This window comes from Pungitius pungitius, chromosome 8, assembly GCF_949316345.1.
Source record: "Pungitius pungitius chromosome 8, fPunPun2.1, whole genome shotgun sequence".
Taxonomy (NCBI): domain Eukaryota; kingdom Metazoa; phylum Chordata; class Actinopteri; order Perciformes; family Gasterosteidae; genus Pungitius; species Pungitius pungitius.
Genome location: NC_084907.1, coordinates 11,077,705 through 11,091,212, shown reverse-complemented (window position 1 = coordinate 11,091,212; position 13,508 = coordinate 11,077,705). Strand labels below are relative to the sequence as shown.

General features: G+C 47.0%; 1 protein-coding gene across 2 annotated transcripts in view; it reads left to right on the top strand.

Annotated features, from left to right (window-relative positions):
* The window catches only part of epha8 (eph receptor A8), a 75,148-nt gene that overhangs the window by 15,975 nt on the left and 45,665 nt on the right, over positions 1–13,508 (top strand). For both annotated transcript variants that reach the window (XM_037490511.2, XM_037490509.2), the window contains exon 2: positions 3,638–3,702. In XM_037490511.2, the coding sequence (XP_037346408.2) occupies positions 3,638–3,702 (65 nt within the window). The remainder of the gene's footprint in view (positions 1–3,637; positions 3,703–13,508) is intronic.

Here is a 13,508-nt window from a genome sequence, read left to right as displayed (position 1 = left end):
GTGTGTGTGTCTTTTAAAAGGCGTCATTGTTGTTGTCGGCCGCACGGCGCTACGGGCAAACTGCACTTCCTCCACGGCAGCCCATAATTCTTCCATGTTGACTTCAGACACATACGCTTCCTCTCTCAGCCCGCCCACGACCCACTGCCAGGGACAGACACAGTGTGTTTGTGTGTGTTTGTGTGTGTGTGTGTATGTGTGTGCGTGTGTGTGTGTGTGATTGAACGCGTGAGCGCGCAATGAGGGCACAGGGCATCCAGGCAGGACCGCTCACTACAGGCCAGATTGAGTTGCGGGGGTGAGGTCCGAGTGAGGTGGGAAGGTGTGTGTGTGTGTGTGTTTGGGGAGGGGAGGGGAGGGGAGGGGAGGGGGGTAATGGGTCAAGGGGAAAGTTGACCAGCACCCTGGGAAATATGTGGCGTGTCTCAGAGCGAGCTCGGTCAGACAGCTCCTTCATTCAGCGCTCCCTGAGATGTAGGGCCGTAACGCGCGGGGGGGGGGGGGGATTGGCGGAGGGGCCGGGCCGTTGTTTCTCCAGGTTTGTGTTGCTGTTATTAACGCTGCGAAAACAGGGAACAAACTCGATTTGGAGTGCAGAGTCCTGGAGGAGAAGCACTCAGCCTCTGCACCGACAAACAGAGGCTTTAACCTGCTCTCCGCCGAAGGAAAAGCTTCAATCCCGTCGGCCTTGTGAGGAAATCCGTCCACCAAGGTGGGGGAGTGGGGGGCATTCGGTGTGTGAGGGAGAGCGACAGGGTTCCTTCTTAAATGATGTAAAAGAGCACACTGAATAGTGGGCTTATTCCCAACACGCCACTGAACTATCGCCGCGTAGGAGTCATAACTCAGACACCCCCTGCGAACAAATTACTTTCGACAACTACGAAGACGGTGAGACATCTCATTTGAGTGGGAATTAAAGGGATAGCACGAATGGCCAACAACACAGAGCCACATACACTCACCGGCCACTTTATTAGGTACCCCATGCTAGTAACGGGTTGGACCCCCTTTTGCCTTCAGAACTGCCTCAATTCTTCGTGGCATAGATTCAACAAGGTGCTGGAAGCATTCCTCAGGGAGTTTGGTCCATATTGACATGATGGCATCACACAGTTGCCGCAGATTTGTCGGCTGCACATCCATGATGCGAATCTCCCGTTCCACCACATCCCAAAGATGCTCTATTGGATTGAGATCTGGTGATTGTGGAGACCATTTGAGTACAGCGAACTCATTGTCATGTTCAAGAAACCAGTCTGAGATGATTCCAGCTTTATGACATGGCGCTTTATCCTGCTGAAAGTAGCCATCAGAAGTTGGGTACATTGTGGTCATAAAGGGATGGACATGGTCAGCAACAATACTCAGGTAGGCTGTGGCGTTGCAACGATGCTCAATTGGTACCAAGGGGCCCAAGGAGTGCCAAGAAAATATTCCCCACACCATGACACCACCACCACCAGCCTGAACCGTTGATACAAGGCAGGATGGATCCATGCTTTCATGTTGTAGACGCCAAATTCTGACCCTACCATCCGAATGTCGCAGCAGAAATCGAGACTCATCAGACCAGGCAACGTTTTTCCAATCTTCTATTGTCCAATTTCGATGATCTTGTGCAAATTGTAGCCTCAGTTTCCTGTTCTTAGCTGAAAGGAGTGGCACCCGGTGTGGTCTTCTGCTGCTGTAGCCCATGTGCCTCAAAGTTCGACGTACTGTGCGTTCAGAGATGCTCTTATGCCCACCTTGGTTGTAACGGGTGGTTATTTGAGTCACTGTTGCCCTTCTATCAGCTCGAACCAGTCTGGCCATTCTCCTCTGACCTCTGGCATCAACAAGGCATTTCCGCCCACAGAACTGCCGCTCACTGGATGTTTTTTCTTTTTCGGACCATTCTCTGTAAACCCTAGAGATGGTTGTGCGTGAAAATCCCAGTAGATTAGCAGTTTCTGAAATACTCAGACCAGCCCTTCTGGCACCAACAATCATGCCACGTTCAAAGTCACTCAAATCACCTTTCTTCCCCATACTGATGCTCGGTTTGAACTGCAGGAGATTGTCTTGACAATGTCTACATGCCTAAATGCACTGAGTTGCCGCCATGTGATTGGCTGCTTAGAAATTAAGTGTTAACGAGCAGTTGGACAGGTGTACCTAATAAAGTGGCCGGTGAGTGTATGTACTTGTCCCTTTTTCTTTTCTTCATTTTTTAAAATAATAATAACAGTATAGCAGAGAGAAAGTCCTTTGTTGCACGGAGGAAGGATTCGATCCACTTGTGCCCACATGGCGCTTTCGTCGTGTCACTTTGGCGGGCCGAGCAAGAGCTCTCGCAGGAGCGCACTTGGCGGCACCCATTTGCGACCTTTTGTCAGAGCCCGGGTGAGGGCGTGGGGGGGAGAGGACAACGCCCCCCTCCGGGGTGGGCGGAGGGAAGGGAGAATGGTAAGGGGAGGTGGATGAGGCGTTTGGGAGGACAGTGGCACTGCCATCTGTCTCTGTGTTCTGACCCTCCGCCCTCCTCAGCGGCCCGGTGCCCAGATTAACGCAGGCTAATTGCAACATGTGTGTGTGTGTGTGTGTGCGGGGGGTCTGTGTGTGAAGTGATGGCCCTTACGAGGAGAAATTACAGGGGTCCCACTTGGCGTGATTTTTATGGAAAAATACTCTTGTGCGTCTTGTGAGCCAAAATGGGTGAGTGGAGCTGTAGTGGACGAGGGTGCTCCATCTCCATTTCCCCTTCCAATTTATCTCAGTGAGTTGTGGGTGTAGAACCTTCTTGACCCAAAGGAAGTGACAAAGTGAAACTTTAGAGACACGCTGGGTCCATAATTAATGACATAATCCCACTTAGGTTTAGCCTCACATGAAAGTCACAAGTCAGTCAATCACATTCAGAGAAGACGTCTAATCAGGCGGAAGTAAAAAACACCTTGAGTAGGCACTCGTCGATTGAAAGGAGTGGGTGCTGTTTTCTCCCATTTTTCATCCAAAACTGTGATCAATATCACAGTATCTCTGTATGAAAACATTGAAATGGTGTTTGCCTGCGAACGTGGCTCGGCGTAGAAGGCGATCAGGCCCCTGAAGCATTTTGCAGCTTTAACAAGCAGGAGACGGGGAGGCAGAGAGTGTCAAGACAGAAATCGGAGGGATGGCAGACAGAGAGCTAAGAAGTGTAAAGCAGGTTTCGTTGAGCTCATTCTAATGTGAGTAACATCACTCAGCTGCTTGACAAGCAAAGCAAAGCCATGGGAAGGATGCTGAGGGTGAATTCGCTCCAGATGGCACAATGAGAGGTTCAAAATGGCTTAACAATGAGGCAGATGTATGTGGCAGGGAAACATTTCTCCTGATATTGACTTCTATGTAGATATTTCCTCTGTGTGCTTCAGCAAATAAGTGCCTTCTGCAGTCTGATCTCCCTATTTACATCAGCGGTTTAATGTAATACACTGTGAACGTCCCTGTTGTACCCAGCTGAGCCGGGTCCGGTTTACATCACACGCCGCGACATCATCATCAGTCACACCTGTCGGACAGGTGTATGTGTGTGACTCTGCTGGGGATGAAGTACCAAAAAAAAAAAAAAAAAATGATTCTAAGCTTATCCGCTGTTTTGTTCTTCCCTCAGTGAACCTGCTGGACACAACGACGATCACAGGAGACTGGGGCTGGCTCACGTATCCGTCACACGGGGTAAGAGCCAAGTGTCCTCCACGTTGTCGCATAACAGTACAAGGAAAATACATATTCAAACGAAATGTGTGTTCCCTAAATTTATACTAAAGCCACCAAAGGTCTGCTCAGCAGCATGCTTGCCCCCCCTCACCCCCCCCCCCACTGCATACATTTCCACCACAAAGCAACCACCTGTTGCACTCTATAGGCATGTGAGGCGCTGATTTTCCACCGGGGCTTGTTGCATGGGAACTGACTGTGAGGCCGATGGCGTGCAATTCAAATCTGCCCTGACACCATTAAAAATATGTGCAGCATAATGGCGGCAAGGTGCGAGAAAGAAGGGGCGGTGGGGGGGGGGGGGGGGGGAGTGAGACAGAGAGGGGACAGTCGGGCGCCGCTACATTAGCATATTGTAATGTCACTCGATGACTCCCCGGGGTGGTGAATTAGGACTCTTCACACCCATAGACTGCTCCGCCACCCCCCCGCCCCGCCCATTTTTGAGAAGACGCTGTGATTGAGTGGCGGTGGAGGAGCAGATGGGTTGTCTCTAAAGTCCCGAGAGAAAGAGAGGAATTGCATTAGAGTTTTGAGTGTCTCCTTCTGAGAGGACATCCGATTACTTAAACTCATTCTCGTTTTGTCCAATACGTCAGAAACATTCCCTCCGCATTTTTCACCCCGGCTCCTGCTGCGGAATGAAACGTTTGATTGAATGGAGTCGTATCTCGAGCTCATCTCGGAGGCATCAAGGTCTCGGCTACATGCTCGTGCTGATTGGCGAGGATCTGAAGGAGGTGCAACAGGTTGCGAGATGTTTAGTCCTCCTCAGACAGTTTATTGTGCCAATGTTGACGTGCGTCTAGAAGGGAAATAATGACCACGTTTATCTTTGAAGGTGAAGATTTGTATAACTATCCAACTTGCAAAATTCTAGGAATAGTGATAGCTTATAATGTAACATTTGTCGTCAGCGCTCTTGGGTTTTGTTTAGTGGATTCAATCAGTGTACGGTGTATGTAAGATGGGGGTAAGTCACTATGCTGGAGCCACTGCTCTCCTGCATGTGGGAGGCTCCATTTACTTGGAGTGCCACTGTGGTCTGGTTTTGAGCTCAGTAATAATGGTTTTAGAACCATTCTTAAGAAAAGCCAGCAGCCCTTTGTTAACTCTGCTTTCAGTCATTAGTTTGTTGTTCTGCAGACCAGCTGGAAACCAAGTACTAAGTTGCACTTCTAGAGACAACACTTTATTGTGTAATTTGACTCCTTTCCATTGCTGTTCAAAGCATGGTTGATATTAAATGTTAAGATGTTTGCTATAACAATGCAAAAACACTATTTTTTTAACACAATACTCCGAGCCATTGATCAGACAAAGGTGCCCTAGCTTTGGCCTCTTGGTCCACCGAAAGGACAAACCATGACAGCAACAAACAGGCCATTTAATAAACACATATGTGCATATTGACTTAATACGGACTTCTGCAAACCTTTTCTTTAAGTTAGACAGAAGATTCAATGAACATGTTTCCAGTTGCAGTGATACCCCACTGTTAAAATGAAATGCAGAATTTGAGATGGTTGATGTAAACATATTGTTATGTTTGGATATTCTGAATTAGGCTTGATTCCGAATGGAGAATTACAGCTTTGCGTAAGCAGGGATATTCATGGGTTACTCTTTATTGGCCATGTAAACATCTTAATGGAAATAATGTTTTTGGAAATGGGAACCCAGAATCCTTTGTGGATGGAGACTAGATGGAGTTTATGTGAGTGAAATCTGTGTGTGTGTGTGTGTGTGAGAATGAGGAAAACAGCACCAAGACCTCATGGACTCTTTGATAAATAGATTCTTTGACAGCTTCTCACAACGTCCTCACGCGCTCACACACCAACTCACACATACAGTCCACATATGAGGTCTTTTTTTTTTGCCATCCTAACAATTTAAGGCGTTATGAAGGTTGCTGGCAGCATCAGTTCTTTAGCTGCCCTCGTCTCCGGGAGCAGCAGCTTCTTTGATGGTCTTAGGTGGAGGAAATGCAGCTGCAGTGGAAAGAAAAGATTTCAGTCGCCCAACTAAAAGCTGTTAAACTGTGTGTGTGTGTGTACTCCACTTGATCCAAAAAGCGGTTAAGAAGTTTGAATTATCATTCAAAATCTCTGTTTATTATTACCACATTAAACCTGGCTGTGCAGATTGGATGTTTCACAGCGAGGCGTTGTTCAGGAGGGGAAGCGTGTGTCCCGGAGAGTGAGCGAGGTGGGCAAAAGTAAGAGGAGAGAGAGAGGCTCCCCACGGGGAATACAAGAGGAATAAGTGTCCAAGTCCAGATGGATGGTGGATTGATAGATGGATTCATATTATCAACATGATGTTTCCAAAAGTAATCTTATAGACATTTGGGGACAGGAGTTATTCTGTAAAGTATACCCCATACCCTTTAAGTTTATCGCATAGCGTCTTTCAAGCTGCATCAAATATGTTATATTAATGCAAGGGTGAGTTTGTAATAATTCTCATCATTATAATTTTGAGGGCCTTTGGTTGTAGGCCTAAAAGTACCAGCAGTCAGTAATTAAGACGTGGCAACTATTTTGCTTCCTTTAACCATTTTTGGAGGTAGTTCTGCAAGCTACTTTCACTGGAAAAAAGTAGTATAGTTCCTCCAATGTTACTTACTTAATCAAGGTGATTGATCTACAAAGAATAGAGTGCTGCACCAATAGATCCTAAAAACTTTGATCATTTGACTAAAAACATTATATCTCCGTCTTGCCCAAAATAAACCATTTTAAATAAACTGATCCTTAAAGAAAACAGGATATTCTGAGCTCCCCCGTGCAACAGCATGCCGTGACTGAACAGTCATGTGACAAATGTCTCGTGAAACCTCTGCTGACCTGCTGTACACAGAGCAGAGAGGAGGCTCAGAGTAAAGGTTGTGAATACGTCAAAGGTTCTATGTATGTGGCATGTAGAGCCCCCGTTGTTTTTCCAACATTGGTCCCACTTGTGGCAACTTGGAACGATATAAAAAGTCTGTTTTTTGAAAAATTATAGGAATTATAACCAACATACAAGACATGTCTGATAGAACTCGTCATGGTTGTGCAGCTCCATAGGCGCGCAGTGAAAACAAGGCCACAGAGAGTAAAAGGGGACAACGCTCCTGAGCGGCTCCGGGTCCATTGGGTTCTCTCGTGTTGCCTTGAGTCCGATGGATGTGTAAACGTCACCAACGCGTTTGCCTTTTTGAGGCCGTTTCACATCACGTTTGCCACTGCCCCAAATAGTAAATGGAACAGCAGCTGCGTATCACTCCCCGGCTGAAAATAGTCCCAAAGACATGAACTATATCCTGCAGTTTAAGTGGTTCTCGCTACAAAATGACAGTGTCCAGATGTTTTCGGAAATCTTTCAAAATCTTCTCAAGATAAGAGTGACAGCCAGAGGCAGGGCAGAGACGTCATGGAAAACGGGCTAACACGACTTTGTTTTGGGCTTTCGTGGGATTTCTTTTGGCAATGTGATGTGCATCCTTAATCATTCAAGGTAGTAAAGTCACTGCACCACGTGGAAACTGGTGGAGAAAGAGACAGGGACATCAGGTCGTGGGCCTATGCTTATTAACCATGGAGAGAGAAGAAGACTATATCCCAATTTAGTCAAATATTTACAGCGGAAAATAGCTGAACACTTACTGGTCAATCATTTATATCACACACACACACACACCCCACACCCTCTCACAGACACACACAGTCACGTTAGGTCTTTATTAGCACCCTGACCTCCCCCTTCGTACGAGTCTCATTGAGATGACATCATGACGGATCACGTCTTCCACTCACAAGGGGCCTTCTTTCCATCCAATTTATTCAGGCAATGGTTAGAACGCCCGTGGGTCGTCCCGAGAGCATCTTTCCTGTTTTTCACTCTGAGACACACACACACACACACGCTTTCTCTCTCACTTTCTCTCGGAGCTTGTCAGATAGGGCAGGAAGACTTCATTATCCTCCACTCCGATCTATGTTGGCCATGACAGGTTCATCCACCAGCCACCTCACAATCGATATGGCTGACAGTACAAGGAGTGTGTGTGTGTGTGTGTGCGCGTGCATGTGGTGATTAACGTTGCCTGTGGAAGTCATGATGTGGATGAGCTGAAGTGTCAAAAGCCTACAGTCTGTTATAATAACTAACTATTTCTACAGCTACCTGTTACTTCCTCTGACACAAACATTTTTTTTGCATATTTCTCACAGCAAAATGGATAAAAGTAGATACCAAATTGAATGAAATGAATGAAAAAAAGGCTAAATAACTCAATAAAATGTGCGGCTGGGGTTAATGCTTTTGGACTCACACATAATAAATATTACACAAAGTTAGTGCTGTTCCATTGCTTACCATTAAATCATGAATTGCAAATCAATCAAATCAATCAAAACATCAATGCTTCAGTACTTTTCAAACAGAAGGGATGATCCCATGTGCTCAGCGGCACAAAGAGAATCCCAGGAGCCAACGGGGACACCGTTTGTGTGTATCTACACCCACCACACGTGGGCTTTTGATCGCTTTTCAGCAGCTTCCTCCCTAAAACATCACCCTTTTTTATTCTTTTTTATTTTAATAGGTAGTATAAGCCTAGGGCCCCAAACCACCGTAATCTATTTCTGATCAAATCTCACTATCCCATTTTTGATTCATGTTTTTATTGTTGCAATAATCTTGTCAGTTTATATGACAAATGAGACAGTCCAAATGTTTTTCTCTGAGTTGTAGCAATCACTCTCCTTTGACTTCCTATTCAGCGAGTTTAAAAACAATGCTCGCTTGTCACTTTCACAAGAAAAGAAACTACCTTTGCTCGGAGTTTTGGGGTGAAAGAAAAAAGGCTTTAGGTTTTTATTAGACTTCATTAAGCTAGAAATTAAAAAAGAAACATTCCATTAACCGTAAATTGATCAGTTCAATAAGTGGCATATTTAGCTTATTAAGTATAATGGCACACTTTTAAACTTAAATTTATCTTATTTCTGACTCAGGCTGTGTTTGTGCTGCCATCAGCTTGAAAACGCTGCTCCTTGAACCTGCGCTGCTCTCCCGGTGACCGTCTGCTGAGGCGTAATTGCCCGCTCGCGCTCCCATGAGACGGCGGCCGATTCACCTCTGCAGTGGAACCATCTCACTTAATAAAACCTCCCCAGCTGAAGGCAACGATGTCGTGTTGATGCTGGGTCAGTGGAGGGGCTGCATGTGGCGTCTGTGAGGCCGGCAGAGGTGTGTGTGTGTGTGTGTGTGTGAAGGAGTTGGGCGGTCTTTAAAGCAGAGCCGATGCCAGCGTGAGCACAGGTGATTCGTCCCGGCAGAAGTCGCCCACGTGTTGGAATGAGGAGATTTGAGGAGACAGACGGGGTTTCGAAGACACCTCCATTGTGCTGTCGGCTTTGACAGATGCAGCGGGGCTGATCTGCTCGGAATGAGGTCATTGGAAATGTATAGCTTTAAGTATGGCTGTTGCCCTTGCTACCAAGCTCCATAGCTAACTAGGATCCCCTATAGCTATAATATGTATGTCATAAGAAAGCAGCAAGGTTAGTTTTAACATTCAGCTTTTTCATATACCAGCTGCTACAGGCAAAGTGCCGCCCATTGACGGTATGTAACAAGTGGACATAGTTGGACGCTTAGAATAGTTTTTGCAAGCATAGAAGTTGCCACCTTGGAATGAATGTTATTAATTTTAATGATTTATTTAGCATATGGACCATTTAAAATCAAATACGTTGATTGAGAGGTCACTGCGTCAAAAGAGACCATTGGAGACCAACTATGTCCACTTGTTACATACAGTCAATGGGCGGCATTTTGCCTGTAGCAGCTGGTATATGAAAAAGCGACTTCTAAGGTGGCGACTTCTATGCTTTATTCTAAGCTTGTTTGAAGTGTACACACCTTGCTTTGGTTTCAAAAGTAGTTTCAAGTTCTTTGTTATCAAATGTGCAACAATTACAACGAAGAAGCGGGGAGGAAATTCATGTGTCTGTCGTTATTCAAACACATTTTCCTAAGATGAACTAAGCAGTTGTTAAACATAAATACCTGATGACCTGCTTGCGTTTCAATCTCTTTCTACCAACCTACAATTGAGTCACTCATTTTCTAACCACAAAAAACTCTTTTCTATCTTCTCCGACCTCCTCGAACCCCCCAGTCCTCCTTTCCCTTCTTCCAGGTCACTTTGTCAATTATTTTAAGCCAAAAAATAGCTGACATACGCTCCTCTTTCTAAATCCCATCTCCAACTACTTGTGTCCCACCGACTTCACCTCTCTCGCTCTCGCTTCGCTCTTTCACCCCCCTGTCCCCTAACCAAGTTCTTACCTTAGTAACTGCAATAAAATACATCCTTTTTTGTTCCTATTTTATATGAGTCTTTCATCTTTTTGCACACACACACAAATACACCGCAAAAAAATGGAATGTGGGAATAGATATTACACCTTATCCCCAACTGATTGTGGACCAGTGCAATTAACACTCCTATTCCAGAAAGGTTATCGCTGTCAAAGAGCCAACAGACGCGCACACACACACGTCGAAGCAAAGTTATTAAGTCTGTTCTGGTTGTGTGGCTGATAGTAAGAGAGGCAGAACGGTGTTGGACAGCGCCTGGTATTTCCAACTGAGTTAATATGCAGACATATTACTAAACACAGAGCCCAGGAGCAAGCCTAGAAATACCACCAGTGAACACACACACACACAGCAGTTAAGCAGCCCACCTTCTCTATCTTCATCATCGTCCTCCTGGCTCTTCCTCTCTCTTAGTCTAGCAGTTCTAAAGAAACCTCCATCAAAAGTAATAATCTGAAATGAGATCTCACGGAGAGGACACCAGACTCTGGTTTTGTCTTTCTTTTGATGCCTCCCTTCTTAAAACATGTGTGGTCTGCAGCGTTTGGACGCTTGGAAGAGAGAAAAAAGCAGTTTGTTGGTAACGGATTACATGCGATTGGATTATTTCATAATCTGAAGCCTGATAGATATTACATTAGTTATTGGATTGATCGCTTATTGGATTACACAGAAATGTACAGGCATTTTGGACATTTGACCCTTTCATTATAATTAATGAATATAGATACTATTCTCTCGAGTCAAGTAATAAAAACGAAAACATACACAGAATACACTTCTATACAAACCGAGTTATCCTTTAAAGTTATACAAAACAATCCCAACTCAAGATCCACTCACAAGCCTTTCCTGAAGCTTTTAACTCTCTCACTTTGTTCATCACAGGATGGAGCCAGATCCGTTGTCACGGAGATATCTTTATTGATGTGTGAGATTGTAATTTTAATGAATTCATTAAAACTAATAAAGCAATAATAACTAACTAATAAGTAATAAAGCTATCTCCTTGACAACATCCTGGCTTAAGTTAATCATCAAATTTATACCTGAACTTAGAAATAAGGACTCAAGGCCTTTGACTAAATGAAAAAATGATGTGTCCTGTGACTGTGATGTGAAGAAACACATCAATGCTGGTGATAAGATTCAATTTCTCATTTAATGTAGACAAGACATGTAATGTAGACAAAAGCTTAACTCTCCAGTTTGAAATCTTCTCTAACCTTGCCGAGTCAATGCCGAGGTAGGATCAACCTGATTTCATTCTCAGTCTTGCAGTCTAATGGAACAATTTATTTTTAATTAATTAGTTTTCCAGTTAACAGTGAAAATCCAATTATGTGTCAATTGTATATATTACTGAGGCTCAATAGGCTGAGTGTGAGTTGTGTCATTTTGGTCAGACTGTTTTGTTTTTTTAATATAAAACGCCGGTAAATGTGTGTTTTATTTTTGCGGTCTGGAAGGCTGAGTTTGCAACATGATGAGCAGGAAATAAATTCTACATGCACGCCAGACTCGCTTTGCTTTCATACCCATAGTCTACTGTCATCTTCATCAGAAACAAAGGGGATGAAAAGAGCCTTAAACACTTCCTATTCTCACCCCACACCAGCCGCACATTATTGTCAACCAGTTGGCTCTCTGTATTTGTTAATCAGTCTTTCAGTCTCACTTTCATCCCACGCTCTTCATATGCTATGAATAGATGGAAATTGATTTCATGCTACAGGGCCGCGGGTCTCGTATGAGCAGACCCCGACATTTAAGACAAAAAAACACTTGCATTCTGCTCAACTGCAGCTTCTCTGCCGCTCAGGAAACTCGGATGGCAACGCCTGCGCCGTGAGAACAGGGAACCGGCTGAGTACAACAGAGGAGATTCTGAACATGGATGAGTCGCGATGCGACGGATGACAGAGTCGGGCGAGGCTGAGGAGCAGCTTCACGTCCCGATCAGAAACGCAATTAGTAATATAACCCCATTCATTCTATGGCTTTTTTTGTATTTGGTCTAATTAATGAGTGCATTATCATATCATGCAGTCATGACCTCTGTCCCATCAAGGAACATCGTCAACCCTAACCGACAGAAAACCAAAACCCAACGTACATGACTTTGTGAAATGAAACTACTGAGAATATGGTTGGGGTTAAGGTGAGCCTGTCACGATCGGGCTGGAGGTGCAGGCGGAAGCAGGCAGGCAGGCAGACAGGACTCAAACGCAGGGAACAGGTCTTACAGAATGTGCTCTTTATTTAGCACAACACAAACAGAAGCCAAAATAACGTGCACCAACAACGGGTAGACATGGACAATGACGCGACAAAGGACAACTGGCACACAGGGCTTAAATACACAAGGGAGGTGCAGGTGATTGGACACAGGTGGAATCAATCAGGCAATCACAGGACAGGAAGTGAAGTTACCCAGAGACACGAGACACAAGAAAGCTACAAAATAAGACAAGCAGACCCAAACCGTGACAGAACCCCCCCCTCAAGGACCGAATTCCAGACGGTCCTAAAGGAGGGTGGAACCCAGAAAAACAGACAAGGGGGGGAGGGCGGGGAACCCGACAACCCCCGGCCGCCCAGGGGACTCCAAGGGTCGGCGGCACGGGGTCGGGTCCCTCCGGCCGGGATGACCGCCGGACCTCAGGGTCTCGGGGGCCTGCCGGGTCGGCGACCGGGCCTCAGGGTCTCGGGGGGCCTGCCGGGTCGGCGACCGGGCCTCATGGTCTCGGGGGGCCTGCCGGGTCGGAGACCGGGCCTCGTGGCGGGGGGCGCCGAGCAGTGCGGCTCCGGCGTCGTCGTGGCGGGGGGCGCCGAGCAGTGCGGCTCCGGCGTCGTCGTGGCGGGGGGCGCCGAGCAGTGCGGCTGCGGCGTCGTCGTGGCGGAGGGCGCCGAGCAGTGCGGCTCCGGCGTCGTCGTGGCGGGGGGCGCCGAGCAGTGCGGCTGCGGCGGCCCAACCCCTGACCCCACCCCCCCCTCAAGGGCCGGATCCCAGACGGCCCCCAGGGGTGGGGGGGAGAGGACCAAGGGATGGGAGGGAGGGGGCACGATCAGGGGCCGTGGGGACGGGCCAGGAGACTGGACTCTGGGGGCCGGAACGGGCGGAGACTGGACTCTGGGGGCCGGAACGGGCGGAGACTGGACTCTGGGGGCCGGAACGGGCGGAGACTGGACTCTGGGGGCCGGAACGGGCGGAGACTGGACTCTGGGGGCCGGAACGGGCGGAGACTGGACTCTGGGGGCCGGAACGGGCGGAGACTGGACTCTGGGGGCCGGAACGGGCGGAGACTGGACTCTGGGGGCCGGAACGGGCGGAGACTGGACTCTGGGGGCCGGAACGGGCGGAGACTGGACTCTGGGGGCCGGAA